The 25,612-nt window shown below is 44.4% G+C and overlaps 1 protein-coding gene across 1 annotated transcript in view; it reads left to right on the forward strand.

Moving 5' to 3' along the window:
- LOC131191222 (vespryn-21-like) overlaps positions 1-24,307 on the forward strand; it is a 32,726-nt gene extending 8,419 nt beyond the window's left edge. Inside the window, exons 2-6 of the mRNA XM_058169130.1 lie at positions 2,458-2,512; positions 15,895-16,059; positions 19,082-19,176; positions 21,481-21,576; positions 23,129-24,307. Of these exons, the coding sequence (XP_058025113.1) occupies positions 19,104-19,176; positions 21,481-21,576; positions 23,129-23,628 (669 nt within the window). The 5' untranslated portion in view covers positions 2,458-2,512; positions 15,895-16,059; positions 19,082-19,103 and the 3' untranslated portion in view covers positions 23,629-24,307. The remainder of the gene's footprint in view (positions 1-2,457; positions 2,513-15,894; positions 16,060-19,081; positions 19,177-21,480; positions 21,577-23,128) is intronic.
- Positions 24,308-25,612: the final 1,305 nt, after the last annotated feature.

Consider the following 25,612-nt stretch of genomic DNA (forward strand, 5'->3'; position numbering starts at 1 on the left):
AGGCCGGCTGTCCCCCCCCTCCGAGGGCCTTGTGGGTCAGCCAGGAGGCTTTGGCCCCTTGGAGGAACGACCCTGGCAATGCCCCATGGGGCACAGGGGCCACCAGCCGGCCAAGCTGCCTTGGGCCCAAAAGACTCTTTGCGAGGAAGGGCTTCATCCCCCTTGGGCATCCCGGCATCCCAGGATGTTGCCATCTTCCCCAGCTGTGGCAACACTGCGGGGTGGGTGGGTGGGTGGGTCTCTCCGGCTCTCTCCCAGAGCCTCCTTGGTCACTCAGCTTCCCGGACAAGGCCCCAACTCAGCTGCGCCCCCCCTCACCAGGCGTCGAGGGATTCCCACCAACTGAGCTGCATCGCCGGGGGAGGGGGGGAGGCGGTGGCTGGAGAGGGACAACCCGCCTTCGCCGCCCCCCACCCAGAGGTTCTCCGGGGGGCAGGAGCGGCCCGCTCCCGCTGACCTCGGCAGCCCCGGCAGCGGGGCCCACTCAGCAGCTCAACCCTCCCATCCTCCTCCGCTCCGCTCCCCCGCCCGTCCAGCCCTGCTCTGCCGACCCGCCCGGAGAGCCTACCTGCGCGGCGCCGCGAGCCGAGGGCGCCCGGAGCAGCGCCGGAAGCTCTGCCGCCCGCCCGCCTCCTCCTCTGTCTGGTGGGCCGGGCTGGAGCCGTGGGCGTCCCGGGCGCCCCCTACAGCCCAGTGGCGGAATGGCCGGCCCGCAGCCCCGGGTGGGCGGGGGTAGCCTCAGCGGAGCCTCCCCGCATCTGCAACCGGGCGAGCGGCGGCATTGCCATCTTCCCCAGCTGTGGCAACACCGTAGGGGGCGGGGTGGGGTGGGGTGGGTCTCTTCGGCTCTCTCCCAGAGCCTCCTTGGTCACTCAGCTTCCCAGACAAGCCCCCAACTCAGCTGCGCCCCCCCTTACCAGGCATTCCCACCAACTGAGCTGCATCGCCGGGGGAGGGGGGGGAGGCGGTGGCTGGAGAGGGACAACCCGCCTTCGCCGCCCCCCACCCAGAGGTTCTCCGGGGAGCAGAAGCGTCCCGTTCCCGCCGGGACCCTCGGCAGCCCCGGCAGCGGGGCCCACTCAGCAGCTCAACCCTCCCATCCTCCTCCGCTCCGCTCCGCTCCCCCGCCCGTCCAGCCCTGCTCTGCCGACCCGCCCGGAGAGCCTACCTGCGCGGCGCCGAGGGCGCCCGGAGCAGCGCCGGAAGCTCTGCCGCCCGCCCGCCTCCTCCTCTGTCTGGTGGGCCGGGCTGGAGCCGTGGGCGTCCCGGGCGCCCCCTACAGCCCAGTGGCGGAATGGCCGGCCCGCAGCCCCGGGTGGGCGGGGGTAGCCTCAGCGGAGCCTCCCCGCATCTGCAACCGGGCGAGCGGCGGCTTCCTTGGGGGCCAGGACGGGGGCCGCACCCAACTGTCCACCGAGAATTTGCTGCGAGCCAATAAAAACTGACCCGCGGGCCGCAGTTGGCCCGCGGGCCGTAGTTTGGACACCCCTGCTGTAGACAATTATCATGGGCAGTTTTTCAGCGGCCTTTCACTATTCTAGCTTTAAACCTTTTATGTACATACCACAGCAGTATTTCTCATTCTTGGCAACTTTTAACATATGAGAACTTCAAATCCCAGAATTCTCCAGGCAGCAGGTGTGTTAAGGGCTCTGTTTCTTGGCTAAAGGTAACGGTAAAGGTTCCCCTCGCACATATGTGCTAGTTGTTGCCAACTCTAGGGGCGGTGCTCATCTCCGTTTCAAAGCCGAAGAGCCAGCGCTGTCCGAAGATTTCTCTATGGTCATGTGGCCGGCATGACTCAATGCCAAAGACTCAATGCCAAGGAACGCTGTTACCTTCCCACCAAAGGTGGTCCCTATTTTTTCTACTTGCATTTTTACATGCTTTCGAAACTGCTAGGTTGGCAGAAGCTGGGACAAGTAATGGGAGCTCACCCCATTACACAGCAGCACTAGGGATTCGAACCCCTGAGCTGCCGACCTTTCGATCGACAAGCTCAACATCCTAGCCCCTGAGCCACCACGTCCCTTGGCTAGATTTTATTTATTTATCTGTATCCCACCTCTATTATTTTTACAAATAAGGTGCTGAACATATCCAACCCACCTTCCTCCTCCTATTGTCCCCACAACAACAACCCTGTAAGGTGGTTTGGATTGAGAGAGAGTAACTGGACTAAAGTCACCCAGGTTGTCATGCTGAGGTGGAACTAAAACTCATGATAAAACCTTCTAGGCTGATGCCTTAGATCAAACTATATAATACATAAATAGGTCCTGTTTTTATATAATAAATAGATACATTTATGTACACCTTTATGTCCTGTTTTTACTCTTGAAGCCCTTGTCACAGAGTTCCTGAAACATCTGTTGAATTGACCACATGTCTTGAGCCATTAAGAGCAAGAATTCAACTTTTCTTTTGCCCTTTCTTATATCTCATAAAATTTTTCAGGAAAGGCCCAGGGGAGTTTACAAGGAAGCTGTATAAAGAAGCAACCAGAGTTCCAGTAAGTTTTTAATGACTTTTCTTCACTTCCTGATATCGCAGTTGCAACAGGCCATCAATCTCAGTCATTCCAACTCTACATTTGTTGGTTGTTTTCAGAAGGTGGGGATGAATGTCTAATGGTGCGCAGTATCAGAGGATATTAACAACATGACAATACATGAAAATACATCACTATTATCATTTGTACATAACAATAGTGAAAGAAAAGCCCTTGGCTCTTAATCAGGATGCTTGGTCTTCCTACTTTTGTGCTATACAGAAAAAAAAATAGGAATTTGTCAAACTCCCTCTAGTTAGCTATCTTACTCACTCTCTCTCTCTCTCTCTCACACACACACACATATTGCTGCTCCTCTTTAGGATGCCAATTTAGATCAGGACCAGTTTGCACTATGTCCTATCTAGGATCATGTATTTCTTACGTTTAGCAACATTATTTCTCAGCAGTCTCTCTTCCTACATTGGCAGAATTAATGACTCATTGTCAAGTACACAGTAAAGCAACACTTGTTATAAGGGATCCAGATGAACATAGCATTGTGGCTTGCAAGGCTCAACGAGTGCCACCACAAGGAGAGGAGAAAGCAGGATAAAGACAGAAGACAAACATATGAATTAGTCTACCAAATGTTTATCGGCCATAACCATTTTCTCAATCAGACTTCTCCTGAATCCTATAGTGCAGTGATGGCTAACCTTTTTGCCATTGTATCTCAGGAGGGAGGGGGGTGTCATGCACACGCATGCCCACACCCATAATTCTATGCAACCGGAAACTGGTAAATGGCCTGTTCCTGGCCTCCGGAGGTCCTCTGGGAGGGGGGAAGGCCATTTTCGCCCTTCCCAGACTCCTAGAAAGGCTCTGGAGGTGGGGATATCCAAAAACAGGCTTCCGGTCCCACCAGAAGTTGACAAACAGGCTGTTTCAGGCCTCCAGGGGAATAGGGAAGGCCGTTTTCGCCCACCCCAGACTCCTAGAAAGGCTCTGGAGGCTGGGAACAGTAAAAAACAGGCCTTCCCCACCACCCCCTGAGGCCCTCTGGAGGAAGGAAACAGCCTGTTTCCCTACTTCTGGTGGGCCCAAAAATCAGCATGTGCATGCTGGAACTAAGATGTGCCCACTGATATGGCTACGTGTGCCACCTGTGGCACGTGTGCCCTAGATTTGCCATCACAGCTATAGTGGCTGATTCTTCAGAATAGATCTATACCCCAAATCAATGTTTCCAACCTGGACAATTTCCATATCTACAGATTTCATCTTCCAGACTCTCAGCAAAGACCATGTTGGTTGGGGAATTCTGGGAGTTGAAATCCATGTAACTAAAAATTGCTAGGCTTGAGAAACAGTGTCTCAGATTATAATAGATTGTAATATAGATGATGATGACAACGACTACATGTTGCCTGAATTGTTTACCTGCACAATTCTGCTGACGGGGATAGGCATCTCAACATGGCAACTCAGTATGGTATCCAGTTGTTTCATATGGGACTTGGAGGTGCAATTCATCTTTTTCAGCTTTCCTATCACTCCAAAGAGCTCATGGGTAAGGTTTTGAATTCTTTAAATCTAATGAGTACACACCCTTGGAACAAGTTGTACTGTTTGCTGTTAATGATTATTCTTGCTTGCTTCATGGCCAGAGAATGCGGCTGATAATTGGTGTTTTGACTGTTGCAGACAATTTTGTTTCTTAAACTAATTACTCAATAAATAGCCAAGGCACTTGATATGTTTTCTGAATGGAAACTAACCAGAAATCCTCTTTTAAAGTTTTGACCAGAAGAACCTGTTAAGTTCGGGAAGTAACGAGGCTGGAGACCAGGGTAGTGACAACAGCTCTTTAATATAGGGTGAACCCAGCAACAGGCTGGGGCAAAAACCTCTCCTTTTATACAGTTCTGCTGGAGGCTTCGTCCAATCAGCAACGTGCTGATTTCCCGCTCAAATATTTAAAGGCACAACTGTTAATACATAACACTCCTCCCCTCCCAGAAAACACTTGGTCTTATTTACATATTTATTTACATGTTATTTTTCGACGTAGTCACGCAAATAACCTGGGCGTCTCCTAGTTCTTTCTGACCTGCGCGGTTCAGTTCTGGGTGGTGTTTTGAGCTGGTCGGAGGGGCTGTTTTCTCCTCCCAGCTCTTTCTCTAGGCCATCGGGCTCTGGATTATTGGCCGACTCTTTTTCTTGGCCATCCGCCTTGGATTAATTTTGGAATTTTCCTTGCTGTTCCCCTCGGGGACCTGATGGCGTCGCTGGAACTCTGGGACCTCAGCTAAGTCTTGCGCCTCCCCCCGGTCATTGTCGGCTGTGGATTCAAAGTGGGATTGGTCATTACCTGTCTCTGGTGGTTTGGTTTGGCCAGTTATTCGTTTCCTTAACTGATCTATGTGGCGCCACATTCGGTTGTCTGGTAGCTCTACCACGACGATTTTGGCCCTGTTACTTTTTTTTCTGACAGACTATAAGCTTAACTATTCAACTTTTCAAAATGGCCATAAATACTTCAATGCATTAGAACTGAAGTATGACAACCCATGAGACAAAATATTCTCACATGGAAGGCAAACTGAATCCAACACACATGTTAAAATACACACAGTACACATTTAGTCAACAGGTAAACTGCACGTGTTTCCTCCTTACCGTAGGCGCATTTTTCCTCCATTGACAACCAGCAGTGGAAAAATGGGAGGACTGGGAGGTGATCTAGATATTCTTTGCACACGCCACCCAGCCCATGCTTGGCTTGAAGAAGTCTTGGGGATGGTGGAGCAAAGAGGGAGGGAACTTGTCTGCAAAGATCTCATTTCTCAAAATCTTCTTGTTCAACTACTTCTCTTGTGCTCCTCATTTCTCTTGTTTTTTCTAGCTCCCCCTTGTAACCCTCGGGTGTGTAATGGGGGTTCAAACGGTCAAGTGGGCACCGGAGTTTTCGTCCCATTAGCAATTCGGCTGGGCTTTTTCCCGTGGCTGTGCTTGGGGTTCTGTGCTGGACGGCTAGGGAAAAGTCTATTTTCGTTTGCCAGTCACCTGGCTTGAGCCTGGACAATGCCTCCTTAGCGCCCCGGACGGAACGCTCTGCAAGGCCATTCGACGCAGGGTGGAAAGGTGCAGAGAGGGCATGTCGGATGCCTTCCTCTGCCAGGTACTCTTCAAACTGGGCTGCCGTGAATTGGGGCCCATTGTCGGACACCAGAGTGTCCGGCAACCCGTGAGTTGCGAATAGGTGGCGCAGGGTTGCGATTACTGCTTGGGCGGTGGTGGACTTCATAAGTATGATCTCTAACCATTTGGAAAATGCGTCCACCACCACTAGGAACGTTTGGCCGTGAAAGGGGCCAGCAAAGTCAATGTGGATTCTTGACCAAGGCCCTTGGGGCTTTTCCCATTCTCTGACTGGGGCTGTTGGGGTAGCGGTCTGGACTCTTGGCAAGCTTGGCATTTCCCTACCCTCTCAGCAATCTCTGCGTCCATGAGTGGCCACCATACATAGCTTCTAGCTAACCCCTTCATCCTTACGATGCCTGGGTGACCCTCGTGGAGGAGGTCCAATACCTTGCCCTTAACTTAACAGGAATTATTACACGATCACCCCATAACAGGCACCCCTTGAGCCGAGAGCTCATCACGTTTCTTAACAAATTCTTTGAACCGTCGCCCGGCGCAGCGGCCACCCTCTGTACCCAACCGAGTACAGTCCTTAACACAATGTCGGTATGATGCCCGAGCCACTTCCTTTGATGTGACTGGGCCAGAGTCCAACGAGTCAATAAGGAGGATGGGTGTCCCGGAGTGGGGTCTTGATCGCCCCTGGCAGTGGGCATCGGCTCAATGCGCCTGCATGCCCCACTTCTTTCCCGGTCGATGCTGCAGCTTGTATGAGTAAGCGGCTAAAAATATAGTCCATCGAGTCAAGCGTGGCGAAAGTGCCACAGGCGTTGGCGGTCGCCAGCCAGTAATCCCAGTAACGGTCTGTGGTCAGTCACGATTTCAAAATTCCGCCCAAAGACATACTCATGGAATTTTTGACCCCTGATACAATGGCTAATGCTTCTTTGTCTAATTGGCTGTAGTTCCTCTCTGGGGAGGACATCGTTCTAGAGTAGAACGCTATAGGGGCTTCTGTGCCGTTTGAAGTCTATGGCTGAGTACAGCCCCACCCCATAAGGGGACGATCGCAAACCAGCACTAGGGGTAGTGAGTCGTGATATTGGATGAGCAGGCTATCACTTGAGAGCAGGTTCTTTACTGCTTCAAAAGCCCTATTTTCTGACTTTCCCCAAGACCAAACAGTATTTTTCCTAAGAGCCTATGCAGCGGTTCCATAGCAGTTGCTTTGTTCTTTAAAAAGACCGCGTAAAAATTAACCAATCCCAGGAATGCCTGCAGCTCTGCTTTGTTTTTGGGCGCTGGAGCCTTCCTAATTGCCTTAACTTTGCTCTCAGTAGGGTGAATTCCTTTCTTGTCTATCCGGTAGCCCAAGAAACCGACCGATTCGACCCTATCTGACATTTATTTGTCTTGACTTTTAATCCGGCTGTCCGGAAAATGCTCAAGACCTTTCTTAACCGCTCCCCCAATTCCTCCATGTTTTCCCCTGAAATTAGGACATCATCGAAGTAGGGAACTACCCCTGGGAGCCCTTGCAGTAGTCGTTCCATCAGGTTTTGGAACAGCCCTGGTGCCACACTAACCCCAAATTGCAATCGGGTGCACTTGAATGCCCCCCTGTGCGTCACAATCGTTTGGGCTTCGGCTGTGCGGGCGTCTACTGGCAGTTGTTGGTAGGCTTGGGCCAAGTCTAACTTTGCAAAGACTTGCCCTTGCCCCAAGGAGTGCAATAAATGTTGCACTACAGGAACCGGCACGCTTTTCTGTAAGGCTTTGTTAAGCGTCGCCTTGTAGTCAGCGCAAATTCTAATTGACCCGTCCGATTTGATGGGGGTGACGATTGGCGTCTCCCACTTTGCGTGATCGACTGGCACCAAAACCCCCTGATTTATGAGCTTGTCCAGCTCCTTATCAATTTTGGTTTTAGGGCAAAGGGACTCTCCTCGCCTTAAGCCTAATGGGGGCTACCTGGGGGTCTAAGTTGAAGGAAATAGGGGTCCCCTTGTACTTGCCCAGGCAGTCCTTGAAGACATCTTGAACTCGTTAAAGAGAATGTCTTTCAAATTGCAGTCACTTCTGTAGATGCCAGTCACTCCCATGCCCAGGGCACGAAACCAGTCTAGTCCCAACAGACTGGGCAGAGTTCCTTCGACGATCGTGATGGGCAGGGTCTTTTTGTGAGGGCCGGACTCGACTCGGACGGAGGTGGTCCCTCGAACAGGGATGCGATTCCCCTGGTAGTCGTGCACTCGTAGCCGCTGTGCTTGCAGATGGCGCTCCGCGACGGACGGCAGCGACTTCGCCAGGGTGTCCCAGGACATGATGGTGATCGCTGATCCCGTGTCCACTTCAAGCCTGCACCGTACTCCCTCGATCTTGGGCTTTGTGAAAATCTTCTTTTCCACTTTGGTTGAGGCGCGGCCTATAATGACAGTCGTTTGGTTAGACTTCGCCTTTCTTGTTTGAACCAATCGCGGGCCGCCTTTCCGGTTCCGCGTTTGATTGGCCGATTTGAATTTTCGGCGGGAAGGTTGGGCCGCTCTGCAAACCTGAGCTAAGTGTCCTTTCTTCCCACACCGCCGCATGTTGCGTCTTTAAACCTGCAGCGTTGGCGCTGATGCTGCCCTCCGCAGCTTCCGCACTCGCCACGGTCCTCAGTGTCGCGTTTCTCGGTCCGGCAGACCCTTCCTCATCCTCGCCTCACCTTCGGATTCGGACTGAATCTCCTCCTGGTGTACTGGCGCTGGCTTTGCGCCGCCTTGGATTGAAGAGGCTTTGCAGGGTCTCTGCTGCTTTAGTAGACATTTCGTGTGCTCTGGCCTCGTCCAGAGCGGTGGCTAGTGTCAGGTTGCTCCTGGCTAGTAGTCGCCGCCGGTGGCGGATGTCCTTGGCCCCTCGGATGAGTTGCTCGAGTAGCACTTCGCCTAAGTCTCGGTATCCGCAGTCCTTGGACGCTCTTCTTAAAGCGGCCATGTAGTCACCGATGGACTCGCCTCCATCTGTCTCCGTGCTCCGAATTCAACCCCCTGCACGTATTTGGACGGCGCCGGTGCGAAATGGTTCTCCAGCAACGTCTGCAGAGTCGGCCACGATACCGATTGTATCGGCGTTGGCTCTGCCAGGGCTTCCGCAATCTCGATTACCTCCGGCCCGCAATGGCTTAGGAAGTAAGCCCGCTTATGTTATCAGGGATCCCCTGTAGTTCGTTGGCTTCTAGAAAGCTTTCAAACGGGTCATATATGTTCCCATTTCTCCTTGCCGGGTTGTACGGTGCGGGTGGCGTGTTTGCCATTTCCGCGTTTCTGCCCTGAGTTTGCTGGGTTCGGGACTAGCGTGCTTCAGCTCGGTTCTGGTTCTCCTTAGCCTCGAAATCCCATCCTCGTCGCCAATGTTAAGTTCGGGAAGTAACGAGGCTGGAGACCAGGGTAGTGACAACAGCTCTTTAATATAGGGTGAACCCAGCAACAGGCTGGGGCAAAAACCTCTCCTTTTATACAGTTCTGCTGGAGGCTTCGTCCAATCAGCAACGTGCTGATTTCCCGCTCAAATATTTAAAGGCACAACTGTTAATACATAACAGAACCATTCTACTGGACTTAGTGTAGTGCAAGTAATCTTCAACTTTCGACCATTTGTTTAATGACCTTCAAAGTTAGAAAATAACTGAAAAAAAGTGATGTATGGCCATTGTTCACACTTACAACCATTGCAGCAGCCCAGGGGTGGGATTCTACCAGTTCGGACCGGTTTGGGAGAACCGGTTGTTATGATTCTGGCCCATTCGCCGAACCAGTAAAACTGACTTCTGCCTGGCCCTGCCCCTTTCCACCCACCCCTCCCAGTCACCTTGCCTGCTCGCCTGCCATTTCTGCCTGCCTGCCTGCCTTCCGGAGGAATCGCACCACCGGCTGGCTCTGCCCCTTCCTCCTCCTTCCCGCCCTGTCACTCCTCATCTCATCCACTCGCCGCGCCATTCCTAACCTGACTTTGCCCACCATAACATCACTGCTTGACTTAACTATTGCTGCCTGACTTCTTTGCCCACCCTTCCTGCCTGACTTCACTATTGCTGCCTGCCGTCCGCCGCAGCCCTGATCTCCCTCTAGGTAAGCCTGCAAGTCCCGGTCAACTCCCGGGCCGGCCTAGGCCACCACCGCTGCATAGCCCCCCCCCACCCCACATCCCCAGCCTTGCCTAGCTAGTACCCCCCTCTGACACCAACCTCGCATAGGTAGGTAACTAAGCTGCGAAAACCCCGGGCCCACTGGTAGTGGTTCCCACTGCCGTGGAGCACATGGTGCACATGAACTAGCTACCTACTTTCCCCCCCTCCATCCCCAGCCTCACACAGCTAGCTTACCCGTGAAAAGCCGCCAGCAGCGCCAACCCACAAAAGGTAATAATTCTGGGGTATCAAACAATAATCCAATGGGATCATAAACCGAGATCTACCTGTAATCAGTGGAAAGTGCTCCATCACCGGAGGGTTTGAAGAAGAGACTGGACAGGGAGTTGGACTAGAAGACCAAAGGAATGCACCCAGAAGTAGACCCAGAGTTGGAAGGGACCGTCTTAGTCCAACCTCCAGCTCAGGCAGGAAACTCTGCTGTACCATTTCAGACAATTTGTATTTGTACATTACAAATTGCCCATAACAATGGATGAAAACAGACTGTACAATGTTGGGTGAAAACAGATTGATCCCTTCAATCTACCTATAGTCCTCAACTTACTACTGCAGTCGAGTCCAAACTACATCGTTGGTTTTTTTCCCCCCTAATAGCCTAATGCTAACAGGGGGACATGGTAGCTCAGTGGTTAAAATGCTGAACTTGTCAATCGAAAGGTCGGCAGTTCAGTGGTTCAAATCCCTAGTGCCATGTAATGGGATGAGCTCCCGTTACTTGTTTCAGCTTCTGTCAACCTAGCAGTTCGAAAGCACATAAAAAATGCAAGTAGAAAAATAGGGACTACCTTTGGTGGGAAGGTAACAGTGATCCGTGCGCCTTTGGCGTTTAGTCATGCCGGCCACATGACCATGGAGACGACTTTGGACAGCATTGGTTCTTTGGCTTAGAAACGGAGATGAGCATTGCCCCCTAGAGTCGGGAATGACTAGCACATATGTGCGAGAGGAACCGTTACCTTTACTTTAATGCTAACAGGATGAAAAGACAACAGAGTTTGACCTCTTATTTCAGAAATAAAACAAGAGTGGAAGATCCAACAGTGTCACAAGAACCTCAAGCATTCCAACTTGGAGAAAGCAGCATGAGCACAGCAACTACTTCCAAACGCAACACGAGCACAGCAACTACTTCCAAACGCAACACGAGCACAGCAACTACTACCAAAAGCAGCACAAGCACAACTACTTCCAAAAGCAGCATGAGCACAGCAACTACTTCCATATGCAACATGAGCACAGCAACTACTTCCAAAAGCAGCACGAGCAAGCAACTGAAAGCAGCACAAGTACAGCAACTACTTCTGATAACTTGGACATTGCAAATAATCTCCCTGACTGCTGGACATTGCAGCAATACACCAACTTTAGGGAGAAATACGACAGATTGGCAGTTTCCCAAACAAGTATTGCGAAAAATTTGACATTAGAGCGTCAAAAAAAAAGCATTCACATAGCTAACGAGTGGAAACATTTTGAAATAGAGGCTGCTGGGAAAAGTAAAGAGGTGCAACAGGTCTCTATTAAGGTGAAAGAGCACTTCTGCACAGAGAAGTTGAAGCAGTATGAGCAGGATGCAATTAGTAAAGGACTGGACAAGATGACAGAAAAGAATTTGGGTAGTACTTGTCAAGTACTCAATATAGTTTACAGTCTGGCACAAAACTGCAGACCATTTTCTGATATTGAAAGTGACACAGAATCTCAAATTAAAAATGGAGTAGATCTGGAAATAGGATTGCATTCATGTAAAACTGCAATGAAAATAATTGATTTTATTGCAAAAGACATTAGACAACAATTATTTACTAAAATTATTGAAAAAAACCTAAAAATATGTTTGATTATTGATGAAGCCTCAACAATATCTAGCAAACCAATTCTTATACTTTACTAAAAAGTTGAGGATCCAGTTAACTCACCAACAATTTTCCTTGAGCTAGTTGAATTGGAAAAACAAGATGCAGAGACAATACGTTCTTCAGTTATGGACAGTTTAAAAAATGTTGGGTTTACTATGGACTATCTACAAAAAAATATAATAGCATTTTGCTCTGATGGAGCCAGTGTTATGCTTGAGAGAAAATCTGGAGTGAGCACTAGAATAGCAAAAGAGTTTCCAAAAATCATAATATGGCACTGCTTAAATCATCGCCTCCAACTTGTTTTAGATGACTTCATAAAGGAAGTTAAACAAGTAAATCATTTTAAAATATTTATTGATAAGATATAAGCTATTTTCCATCAATCCAGTAAGAACCAAATTGAACTTAACAAAGTATCCAAGGAACTTGAAATCAACATCATAAAGATTGGTAGAGTTTTTGGACCAAGATGGGCTGCCTGTAGTTTAAGGTCAACCCTAGTTTTAGGGCGTGCTTATCCAGTGCTACATCACTATTTTCATTCAAATCAGAAATACTTAGGTATGGCTGCCTGCATTGAAAACATAAATTTTATGACTGATTCGGCATTGATGATCGATATTCTAGAAGAAATTTCTCTTCTTTCAAATGGACTGCAAGCAAGAAATACAGACATCTTAAAGGTTGAAAAATTTGTGTTAAGATCAATTAAAGCATTTGAAATGCTTAGAAAGGAAAAGGGTGAATATGAACAAAAAGTTGCTGGATTAATTACCTCAGAAGCCTTCAAAAATATAACATTTGTAGAAAATCATTGATTTGTTAGCCTTCCTTGGGAAAGACTTTTAGAAAGCATCATAACAAATTTAAAGAAAAGACTAATGGATTGTGAATTTATAAAAACAGGTAGCCAATCTCAAGACACAAATAAATTGCAATTTCTAAATTTTTTGGAGCCATATCACTGGAATATTGAAGAAGTAGTAGCAGCTGAAAGAGAATTGGTTATATTTAGTGACATTTTTCATTACAAAATTAATCAAAATTAATCAATTAATCAAAATGATTATAGAGGTTTTATAGAAAATGTTTTGAAAGATTCGGAGAAATATGCAATTCCTGACAGCATTAAAAAAGCGAAAGCTATTGGCAGAACAATTGCTGTCAATTCAGCAGAGGCGGAAAGGGGGGTTTCACAAATGAATATTATATGTTCAGAGAATAGAAGTCACCTAACTGTTTCTAATCTAAGCAATTTAATTACCATTAATTTAATTGACCTACCGCTACAGGAATGGGACTCTATTCCTGTAGTTACAAAATGGTTAAGAGCAAATCACAGACTGCGATTTGGCAATACCTTAGATAAGTTTTATTGTTTTTTGTTAAGTATTTAATAGTTTTTCATTAATATTTTAAAACTCGGGTTGTAACAATCTAGTTTTGTGTACCTCTTTTATAATAAACTAATAATAAACTATCTTTTAGTATATTATATCTTTTTTTATACTTAAAACTGTCATTAGGGCAAAGAAGTGATGTTGAGTTGGCCACGCCCACCTGGTCATGTGACCGCCTAGCCATGCCCACTCCAGTCACATGACCACCTACCCATTCCCACCCGGTCACATGACTACCTAGCCATGCCCTACACCATGCCACCACGCCCAGAACCAGTTGTTAAAAAAATTGAATCCCCCCACTGCAGCAGCCCCATAGTCACAAGATCCAAATTTGGATGCTTGGTAATTACGATGTATTTATGACGGTTGCAGTGTCCCAGGGTCAAGTGATCGCTGTCAGGATTCCAAGTAATAGACACATAGCAAGCAAAACTCTGAGGCAGATGAATTCCTCAAGGAATAGCTTTATTGGATATATCATATTGGCACAGATCTGGTAAAAACCGACTCTGAAGGTTCCCGTGGTTTTCACCTAATTAAAAGTAAAAGTTTTCCCTCAAACCCCAAACAATCAGTCACATGATCAAGGTGCTGTCTGGTTGCCTGATGACATCACTCCTCCTTCCTCTGGCCATGTGTGAGAACGTCCTTGGTTCCCAAAAGAAAGTATTTTATTTTGGCTACAATACCCTAGCTATCTCTAGTCCCCGCTCCCTATCCCTCAGCTCCAGTGTGGCAACCTTGAAGCTACAAGATGGCTTCGGCCAGGCCAGCTTCAGGGTTGACAATCACCTTTGACAATCTTATTCACTTAACAACCATCTTACTAACTTAACAACCACAGTGATTCACTTAACAACTGTAGCAAAAATGGTCATAAAATGGGGGCAAAATTCACTTAACAACTGTCTTGCTTAGCAGCAGAAATTTTGGGCTCAATTGTGGTTGTAAATTGAGGACAACCTGTAGTCAATTTGAGTCACTTTGGGACAGTAATTAAAGTTTCTAGTTTATGTATGTGTGACTGTATGACTATAACTTGTTGCTGGCAATCCTTATGATTTATATTGATATATTGACCATCAATTGTGTTGTAAATGTTGTACCTGGATGAAGGTATCTTTTCTTTTATGTACACTGAGAGCATATGCACCAAGACAAATTCCTTGTGTGTCCAATCACACTTGGCCAATAAAATTCTATTCTATTCTATCCTAAAGCATCTTCAACTGGATGGCAGCCAGCTGGGTAATTCTTGATCAACTCCTCTTTCAGCTCTAGGAAGAAGGTACTAGCAAATCACTTCTGAAAACTTTGCGAAGAAAATGGGCTTGTAGTCTTCAGGAGTTGAGATTGATAAAAAGACACAACAAAAACGGGTTGAGTTATAAATTCCACCAAGCTGGTTGTTTCCAAATGTGTTGGGACTTCAGATCCCAAAATTCCAAGTTTCAACCAGTTATTTTGCAGACGCAGCCCAACATAGTGAGCAGCAGCTGGAGAAGTCTAAGATAAAGATAACTCATTTGAGAACAAGTGGGAAAAAGTTAAAAGCAGCCAATGAACGTAGAAACTATAACTTAGAACACTTAAATCACCACTTTGTTACCTTCCTCCCACCAACCTCAGTCATTGTGGACAATTGGTCTGGTTGAAGAAAAATGGGAGATATTATCTAATATAGATTGAGAACACTAGGTTGGAGAAGGATGATGGATGGATAGATAGATAGATAGATAGATAGATAGATAGATAGATAGATAGATAGATAGATAGATAGATAGATAGAAAGATAGATACTGGTTGATATAGATGAAGTATCTTAAATCTTAATATTTTGTCTGCTAAAGGCATCCAGATAGCCAGCATAGAAATGTGAGATATGCAAAAATACATATTGTGCATAAGAGCACAAACGTGCCTAGCATTCCTGTCCGAATGTTCCCTTTGATTGTATCCAATTTGTATAGTTTTTCTTTTTTTATACTTATGCTTATATATATGCTTATATATCGTATAGTTATTTCATGCTTACGCTTACATATACTATTGTGACAAATAAATAAATAAATAAATTAGGTACTAGACTAGCTGAATGAACTATCTTCTGTTATTTAAGATAAAAACAAGTAAGATATTTAGGGCATCTTAAAGCAAGAAAAAATGTATTAGTCTTTAAAGGCCAGAGAACTTCAAGAATTAAGAGTTCAGAGTTCTTTCGCTTTTAAAGACTAATTTTTGTTGTGAGATACTTAAACAGCTAAATTGTGTTCAAGATTATGAAACCTGATGTGAGAATGTCACATTTTTTTTTTTTTAGATTCAGTGACTTTTTGTAAAAGATAGCCACTCCACCACCTCTTCGGTTTTCCCGATCTGATCGATAGACTTGATATTCTTTGTTTGAGATAATGGAGTCAGGAAGGGATGAATTCAGCCATGTTTCACAAACAAAAATGATATCAAATGTGCCACTGTTTAATAAGAGGATAAATTCAGGTAATTTGTTGACTATGCTTCTTGCATTTATCAATTTGCATTTGAGATCTGAAATGATTGGTGTTGAAGAGGTAAGGGACGTGCATACCTAGTTTTGGATGTTAGTAGGTTGGGGGTTGTGTACAATAGATGGTTGTATAGATGGTTGGATGGTAGTTTGGATGTTTGGATGGCTGGTTGTTTGAATGGCTGGTTGGGTGGATTGTTGGGTGGCTGTTTGGATGGCCATCTCCTGGAATTGCATCATCTAAGACCTGTGATCAAACTGCCAACTTCTGGTGCCCTCTTCCTCCTATACAGCATGCCCAGCTGAAAAATGCTGCAGAACAGGCTGCATGGTTTGGTCTGAAAACAGGAAACCATATCCTTGACAGAGGGGGTATTTAAGAGACTTCAATGAAAGGCCTGACATCATCATTTGATCCGGAGAAGACACAGTCTTCAGGACTCATAACTGAAAAGAAGGTAAGATCTTACAATGCAGCTTTCTTCTGGAAATGCTGATTGCTTACCCTTGCTTGTGAATCCCATAATAGCTTCAACTGGAGATAGAATGTGGAAAGGATCATTTATTTCCCAAGGGCTCAAATAGCCTTTTGCGGCTGTTGACACACAAAGCTCTGCATTTTATTACAATTCAAATTTTTGAAGTAAACTGGGAGCATTTATGCCTTTTACCTTGTTCATTCCTAGAGCAGGGGTCTCCAAACTTTGCAATTTTAAGACTTGTGGACTTCAACTCCCAGAATTCCCCACCTAGCCAACTCCCTGGGGAATTCTGGGAGTTGAAGTCCACAAGTCTTAAAGTTGGTAAGTTCGGAGACATCTGCCCTAGAGAAACATATTGAAGAAAAAGGCTGGCGCATATTCATTTGCCCATCAGCTCAACTATTTGCTTATGAAGTGAACCTTGTAGAGATCATCAGAGACTAATTGTTTCAGCTGTTGGTGTGTAGATGCCAGATCATTTTCAGGCATAATCCTGCACAATAGTTTTGTCTTATCTTCCTAAGGAAAAATTATTCAAGAGAAAATTTGAATAAAGGCAGACCTCAGCTTATGACTGAGTTTAAAGTTATGCTGGCACTAAAAAAAAAGCCCCCGGTGACTTATGACCCATCTTTGAAGTTCTGACTGTTACACCTCTCCTGTGTTCATGTGATTAGAATTTGGGCATTTGGCAACCAGCTTGCATTTAAGAGGTTGCTATGTCCTGCAATCACATGACTGTGATTTGCAATCTTCTCAGCCAGCTTCGGAGAAGCAAAGTCGATTGGGGAAAGCCAGATTTGCTTAATGACAGTGTGATTCACTTAATGACCATATAATTTGTTTGACAACTGAGGAGGTTTACTTAACAGCAGAGCACCATGGTGGAGGGGGCTTGTTTTTGCCCTCCCCGGGCTCTAGAGGCTTTTCTTGAGCCTCTGGGAGGGTGAAAATGGCCTCCCCAGGTTCTGGAGGCCTCCTGGAGACCAGAAACGGGCCCAGTTTCTGGCCCGCCTGAACTTCCGGTAGGCCCGTTTTTTGACCTCTCTGAGCCTTCAAGCGTACCCTGCACTTACCTGCATACAAAACGGGCCACATGGGGGCTATTGGGAGGGAAGGGGTGGGCAGGGCCAGCCAGGAATGGGATTTGGGGGTTCTCGGAACTGCAGAGAATCTTAGGTAGCGGTTCTCCCGAACCCCTGAAAATGCCCAGTAGCCTATCCCTGGTTAGAATGCAGTAGTGCAGGCTACTTCTGCTGACTCCCTGCTGCCAGCAGTTTGATTCTCACCAGCTCAAGGTTGATTCAGCCTTCCATCCTTCCGAGGTCGGTAAAATGAGGACCCAGGTTGTTGGAGACAATATGCTAACTCTGTAAACCACTTACAGAGGGCTGTAAAGCACTGTGAAGTGATATATAGGTTTAAATGCTATTGCTATTGCTATTAATGACCATAATAAATTTTATCATAAAATTGGGTCCAGTCACATGATGATTTGCTTAGCAACTGCATTTGCTTAGTGAATGAAATTTTGGTCCCAATTATGGTCTAAATTGAGAACTTCTTCTTCAACCGAAAACTTTTTTTTTCCTTCAACCAAAAACTGTCTACTATTGACCTCACCCCATTCCTAAAAGGACTATAAGGGGCGTGCATAAGAGCACAAAAGTGCCTACCGTTCCTGTCCTATTGTTCCCTTTATTATATCAAATTAATATAGCTGATGCATATTCTTTACTTATATATATATATATTTTCTTCATGATATTTTTTTTTACTTATGACAATGTTTATGTATATTGTTGTGACAAAATGAAATTAAAAAAAAACTATATGTAGAAGCAGAACTCATCAACAAGTTGGGATAGTGGAATTGGGAACTTGGGACTCACTGGTAGTCACAAGTTGTGGCTTAAATTTTGAGTGATTAAAATAAACTCTGAACAATGCCATTCCCCCCCCCCATTTTTCCTGTTGGCATATTTATTACTTTCCCCTAAAAAGGTAGAGAAATGAGGAAATACTAATTAGAATTTAGAAAACCACAGAGCTAAACAAAAAATAAAGCTGCTTTTTTAAAGTTTAAACTTATTACTTTGTTTTACACCTTAAAACTAAGTTACGTAGGAAACAGACTTCCCAATCCTCTGGAAACCACTGGAATTCAATCTCTCACCATCCTGAACTCAAAGCTATCCAACTTAAAAGTGGCAAAAGGCATTCGCCTTCCAAGACCTATCGAACTGCTGAAGCTGCACTACGCTTCCACAAACCACAGAAAACAGGCTGTATATGGTACTAAAAAAATATACATGCTGTTTTGTTTTTTTTTGTTTAAAAAAGTTTTATTTTAACATTCTTATCCAATAACATATCCAATAACATATACATGCTGTTTTATGGTGCTCCTGAAAGCACGGCATGGCTCCAGTGGTTTGTGGGCTCAAGGAAGGAGAATGACATCTGCCATTTTTTGTGAGATCATGTTACCAGTCAGCCATCTGCAATTTTAAGTACTGTAACAAGTCGGCCGTCTGCCATTTTGAAACAGGCAAGCCCATTAATATCCAGGGGTTGTCTTTAAAAGTCAGATGTTCTTAAATGGGGGACTGCCTACATTCAAGCGGATAAAATTCTAGCCGGAGACTTCATAAACTGTTACACAAGGTCTTTTGGAACCTGTTGTGTGGAAATTGTGCAACACTTTGCATGTCCTTCTATGAAAACCTGTGCTGCAATCCTTCCTGAAATGTTGGCTGAGTGTTCAACTAACTCATTGAAAAACAGAAGGGCAGTTTTGGATTTCAATCCTTTTGTAGTTCGCAGAAGTCTTCAAGATATTATTTATTGGACATCTGCCAAATCTGAGAACGAACTGTGTCTGATCACTCACAGCAAACCTTCAGAATAAAAAAATGATGACACTGTATGTCATTCTCTGGATTCGCTTGAACTAAGTTTTAAATCCATTAACTCATTTTCTCTATTCCTGCTGTAGGGAACAAGAGTTTATACCGGTCATGTCTCTTTCTGCTGGCTTCCAATTTAGTTTGAACTTTCTACAAGCAAAGAAAGTCCTCCAGAAACTCACAGGTAAAGGAAAAAAAACGTGTGTTTGTGGTTTGCTTTTGCTCTTTCAACACTTTCAGCTCTCTTTTGCGCAAACTCCACTGACAACTCTAGTGTCCCTTTTGATCATATGATGCACATATGAGGACCCAGATTGTTGGGGGGGCAATAAGTTGACTTTGTAAAATATACAAATAGAATGAGACTATTGCCTTATACATTGTAAGCCGCCCTGAGTCTTCGGAGAAGGGCGGGATATAAATGTAAATAAATAAATAAATAATAATAAATTTTTCCCCAGTGTGATCAAACACTCCTCTTCCATTAGGTATGTTTACTGCCTTTAGTTATATATTTTTTAAAAGGTGGGATAAAAATATAAAGATAATTGTTATGACCCAGGCCCAAGTAGGTATTATTAAACGCAATCAGTTTGAAAACAAACAGACTTTATTAGAACAGCTGAGAATTAAACTCATTCCCAGCATAGTCCAAACTAATTCAAAACAAATTCTTCATAACACAATTCTTCAGTCTTATCACCAACCTTGGTCTAATTAGCCAAACTGCCGAAGACTTTTCTTGGCAAAAGTTCAGAAGCAGAAGACGCCGACAAGAAATAAATACAGCAAGACAAGAAACAAGTCTATCAACGTTGTTTTCCGACAAAGAGCCCAAGAGCCGTTGCTGGTCTTTTAAGCCTTATGGGAGGGGCCAATCATCTCTTGGTCCTACTCCCGAGTCGTCCTCTTTGCTTTAGCTGCTCTTGCCTTCTGGCAGCTCTTCTCATGTGTGCACTAGGAACAGGCTCCTTCTATTCCTCTGCCTCTCTACTGTCAGCCTGTGGAGGCTCCAGAGTCCGCACGTCACTCCCCGATGACCCTGGCTCCATCTCTGCCTCTGACACAGACCCCTCATCCAGGCCTTCCCCAGCCTGGATGAGGGGTCTGGTCCATGTTCTTCCTCAGCCTCATTGCTGTCCGACTCTGCTGCCAGCTCCACAGGCTGCTGGTGGACCACAACACTAATGCTTTCATATGTTGCAAAACATTTTTTTCTGCTCTGGTCATCACTGAGCCATGCTTTTTGCTGTATTTTGTTCATGTATTGATGAAGGCTTGATCGCTATAGATTGCTGAAAGAGACAGATTTATCTTAGAAGGGAAAAGGAAATACATTCCATTGTGCATTTATCAGTCAGTCTTCTGCAAATATCTCCTCCAAACAAATGAAATAGAATAATATATTTGGCTAACCAAGAAACAAAAGTTAGAACATTCCCAAGACCTGCAAGACATTATAGGTATAAGCAATAGTACAGACTTATATACCCCTTCACCAGAGGTGGGTTTCAGCAGGTTCTGACCAGTTCTGGAGAACCGGTAGCGGAAATTTTGAGTAGTTTGGAGAACCGGTAAATACCACCTCTGACTGGCCCATCTATTCTGTGCCTCCCGAGTCCCAGATGAATGGGAGGAAATGGGGATTTTGCAGTAACCTTCCCCTGCCACGCCCACCAAGCCACGCCCACCAAGCCACGCTCACAGAACCGGTAGTAAAAAAATTTGAATCCCACCACTCCACTTCACAGTGCTTTACAGCCCTCTCTAAGAATTTAGTGTGTCAGCATATTGCCCCCCAGCAATCAGAGTCCTCTTTTTACTGACCTCAGAAAGATGGAAGGCTGAGTCAACCACGAGCCAGTGAGAATTGAACTGCTGGCAGTCAACAGAATGAACCTGCAATGCTGCATTCTAACCACTGCGCCACCACGGTTCTTGACTTATGTCCATGATTGAACCCACAATTTCAGTTGTAAGTCATGACGGTCATTCAACAGGTCATCATGTGACTACACCTGATTTTCTTACCTTTTTTCTAGCAAGCATAACGCCTACGTAGTGGTTGTAAAAAGAACACCATGGTTGTTAAGCAAATGCCACAGTTGTTAAGTAAACCCATTGTTTGTTGTGGAGACCTTTTTGCTGGAAGCTGGAAGTATATGTTGGTTTTTGTTAAAAATGCCATAAAATGTGATCGTCTGACGACGGGTCATGGCAAAAGGTAATCAAAATGCACTCCTATGACCATGGGAAGAGTTGTGGATCTGGCCTGGGGTGGGTGGGGTGGATCCAGATGTTGGTACTTCAAATCCAGGTAGTAAGTAGCTTTTTTGGAATCCATTGTAAATTGAGGACTATCTGTACAATACATGTGACAGCAAGTGCTAAATTATGCCCAGTTTTTCTGTAAACCAAATGTACCATCTATACGACAGTATAAACAATGCCTTACCTATTCTTGTCTTTGGGTTCTGTCCATGTTTAGGACTCTGTTGCATGCTCCTGTTCACACTGTGCCTTTTTGCTGATCAGGAAAATGGTGGAAAGGCTCTGGCTTCACTCCCTGGAAAATGGAAGAAAGGTAAGAGATAGTTAAATAAGATTGGCGAGAGGGGCAAAGGGTATATATTGCTGGAATTTAAAGCATCTTGGATGAGAAGAAAAATAGGTGTCCTTCTCCAAGATCAGTTGGGTCAGGTGAACAATAATGGTAGACAATCTCATTGCAATTAAGTTTGGGTTGCTAGATATTTCCTGGCCTCCTTCCTATGATCCAACAAGAATACTCCTAATATCAGAGTCTCTTGTTGAGACGGCTGTAGAAATCAAATAAATAAATCTATTCTCAAGGGAAGGGAGAACAGAGTCATGTAAAATTTAACCAACAAACATTGGCTTTCCCGGCTTGCACCTCACTATAGTGCAAACCTGTCCCAGAAACATTTTTTGGTACTGTATTCCCATGATTTTGCTTTCATCCCCGGTAATCTAAAAAAGAGACAACCTTAAGTCCACTTGAGTTGTGTGGGCATTTTCCTTTATTCTGACACCATAAGCTGCCTAGAGTCACCTTGGTGAGATGGGTGGCATAGAAGTCTAATAATAAATAAATAGAGTCAAACATGGCCTTGAGAAGTATAAGATCTGCTAGGCTTTGTCATCTTAGAGCAATGTGTACAACAGTCAGTGACCCCAGAACTGTAGGCAGCCCAAGTCTTCTTTTTGAGTGGTCAGAAGCCTTTTTGACAATGATTCTTGAAAACTAACTGCCTGTGATCAATTACTTGCAAAAAAATGAACCATATTGGAGAACTGAGGATCACAGCATTTGTTGTGTCATAGCAATAGCACTAACACCAGAGGTGGGTTGCTGCCAGTTCGGACCAATTCAGGTGAACCGGTAATTCCAACCACTGTCTAGGCCCGCCCACCTGCCCCACCTCACATTTTTGGTTCTGCACTAGGCGAACCGGTGGTTAAATTATGTGAAGCCCACTTCTGAATAACACATAGACTTATATACCACTTTACACCACTCTCTAAGTCGTTACAGAGTCAGCATATTGCCTCCAACAATCTGGATCCTCATTTTTCCGACCTCAGAAGGATGGAAGGCTGAACCAGCCTTGAGCCAGTGAGAATCAAACTCCAGGCTGTGAGCAAAGTTTGTCCACAATACTCCATTCTACCCACTGAGCCACCACAGCTCATATCACACAGATAGGTGTGCATGTGCCTAAACATACATTACATATTGTACATACATTATTTTTTTATTCATAAATGTGAGTTTTTGGGAGAGAAGTGTGAGGGATTTTGTTTTCTAGAAAGACACAGTGTACCTCTTACCTATCACTTATCTTATGACTTATTTTAGGAGAGCAGAGTTTTACATTATTGAAAAAGCAGTCAGCCTTTATTGCACTATATCTTTATATAAAGCACTATTAAAAAGTTTTATGTTTATGTGTCATGTAAATCTGTAGAAAAATGCAGACATGGGAAATGAAACAGGGATATTTGTGGCCTTTCTTGGGCCCTCTAATTTGGGGTGGGTGGATAATAACATCTTCAGTGATGTTGCTCACCTTGAATTTGGTTTGGCTTCTGATGTTCTACCTTTCTTCTTGCAGCTCATGTGGCGTTTGACTCAAACACACCATTTCAATCACTGGTTGTGTCGCCAGGCAAGAAGACTGTGGAAAATGTGGGTGGCCCCCAAGTTGTGCCAGACAATCCAGAGAGATTCAATAGCAGCCCCTGTGCGCTGGGATCTCCTGGATTCCGATCAGGGAAACATTTCTTTGAAGTGAAGTATGGGACACAAAGGGAATGGGCTGTTGGGCTAGCCGGGAAGTCTGTGAAGAGAAAAGGATATCTCAGACTTGACCCCGAAGAACAGATTTGGCACTTTCCCATACTTCACTTCAAAGAAGTGGCTTCAAAGAAGTGGCTTCGGCGATCGGATTCTCACAACAGTTCTAGAAAGATTATTGTCTTTTTGGATTACAATGGGGGAAAAGTGATTTTTAAAAGGAATGGTGAAGTCACTACCAACAAGGCCAATTTCAATAGGGAGGAAGTCCTACCCTTTTTCTATATAGGGGGCACTGTTTCACTCACAATTCTTTAAGGAGTTACAATTCTTGATTAAAACAAAGGGCTCCTCTCTACACAACCTTTGCAATGCCTGTTTAAGCATTTAATAATCTCTGGCTTTGGGAGAATAATCATGTACAGGTAGTCCTCAACTTACAACAGTTGGTTTAAGTGACTGTTTGAAGTTACAGCAGCACTGCAAAAATATAACTTCTGGCAATTTTTCACACTTATGACTGTTGCAGCATTCCCATAGTCACGTGATCAAAAAACAGTCACTTGACAACAGCCTCATATTTATGACGGTTGCAGTGCCCAGGGTCATGTGATCAGCTTTTGTGACCTTCTGAGAAGCAAAATCAGTGGGGAAGCCAGATTCACTTAACAACCGTGTTACTAACTTAACAACTGCAGTGAATCACTTAACAACTGTGGCTAGAAAGGCCATAAAAATCAGGCAAAACTCACTTAAGAACTGTCTCGCTTAACAACAGAAATTTGGGACTCAATTGTGCTCATAAGTCGAGGACTACCTGTCCCATATGTCCCTCCCCATCTCCAAACTGCCAAGAGCATTTAAATTCCAAATTTATAAGGGTTTGTTGCCATAAAACGTATTTATTTACTCGCGCTGGGCTGGCTTAAATTTTAAATTGTTAAATTTAAATTTCTAGATGAATTTTAAGGGTTTTTAGATTTTAAATGTTTTTAAATCTCGGCCAATTATTTAATACGTTTTTTAATCTTGTTTTAATTGTACATTGCTTGTGTTCTTATTTTTTGGCTGTAAACCGCCCTGAGTCCTTCAGGAGAAGGGCGGTATAAAAATCTAATAAATAATAATAATAATAATAATAATAATAATGATGATGATGATGATGATGATGATGATGATGATGATGATAATGATAATGATGATAATAATAATAATAATAATAATAATAATAATAATAATAATAATAATAATAATAATAATAATATACTTTACACTCCTTTGCATAAACTATATTGCATCTTTTTCCCCTTAGAGACATAAAGGTTTCTTGAAGGGAATTATGATGACGCCACATTGAAGGCCGTCCCAGTAATATACCAAATCTGTTTAATCATTGGATGAAAGGAATTGTATGTGTATAGAACAGTACTGCTAATAAAGTCTCAATTTTATTACTTTCATCATTTAAATATGAATTGCTTCCAATTTATGGTTGCCCTCCACAAACAAGCAGGCTTCTAGATCTGTACTAGTTTTGTGTGTTTCTTGACCCAAGTCATCACCCAGGGCAATCAAAACATTTCATTATCCTAATAAGTCTGGAATGAGCCTAGTAACCTTGATTCCCCTTATAGAATCTTAGTATTCTCCACAACCAAAGCGATTCACAATGTAAGCCGCCCTGAGTCTTCGGAGAAGGGCGGGATATAAATGTAAATAATAATAATAATAATAATAATAATAATAATGATGATGATGATGATGATGATGATGATGATGATGATAATGATAATGATGATAATAATAATAATAATAATAATAATAATAATAATAATAATAATAATAATAATAATATACTTTACACTCCTTTGCATAAACTATATTGCATCTTTTTCCCCTTAGAGACATAAAGGTTTCTTGAAGGGAATTATGATGACGCCACATTGAAGGCCGTCCCAGTAATATACCAAATCTGTTTAATCATTGGATGAAAGGAATTGTATGTGTATAGAACAGTACTGCTAATAAAGTCTCAATTTTATTACTTTCATCATTTAAATATGAATTGCTTCCAATTTATGGTTGCCCTCCACAAACAAGCAGGCTTCTAGATCTGTACTAGTTTTGTGTGTTTCTTGACCCAAGTCATCACCCAGGGCAATCAAAACATTTCATTATCCTAATAAGTCTGGAATGAGCCTAGTAACCTTGATTCCCCTTATAGAATCTTAGTATTCTCCACAACCAAAGCGATTCACAATGTAAGCCGCCTGAGTCTTGGAGAAGGGCGGTATAAAAATCT

Source organism: Ahaetulla prasina, chromosome 2, assembly GCF_028640845.1.
Source record: "Ahaetulla prasina isolate Xishuangbanna chromosome 2, ASM2864084v1, whole genome shotgun sequence".
Lineage (NCBI taxonomy): Eukaryota > Metazoa > Chordata > Lepidosauria > Squamata > Colubridae > Ahaetulla > Ahaetulla prasina.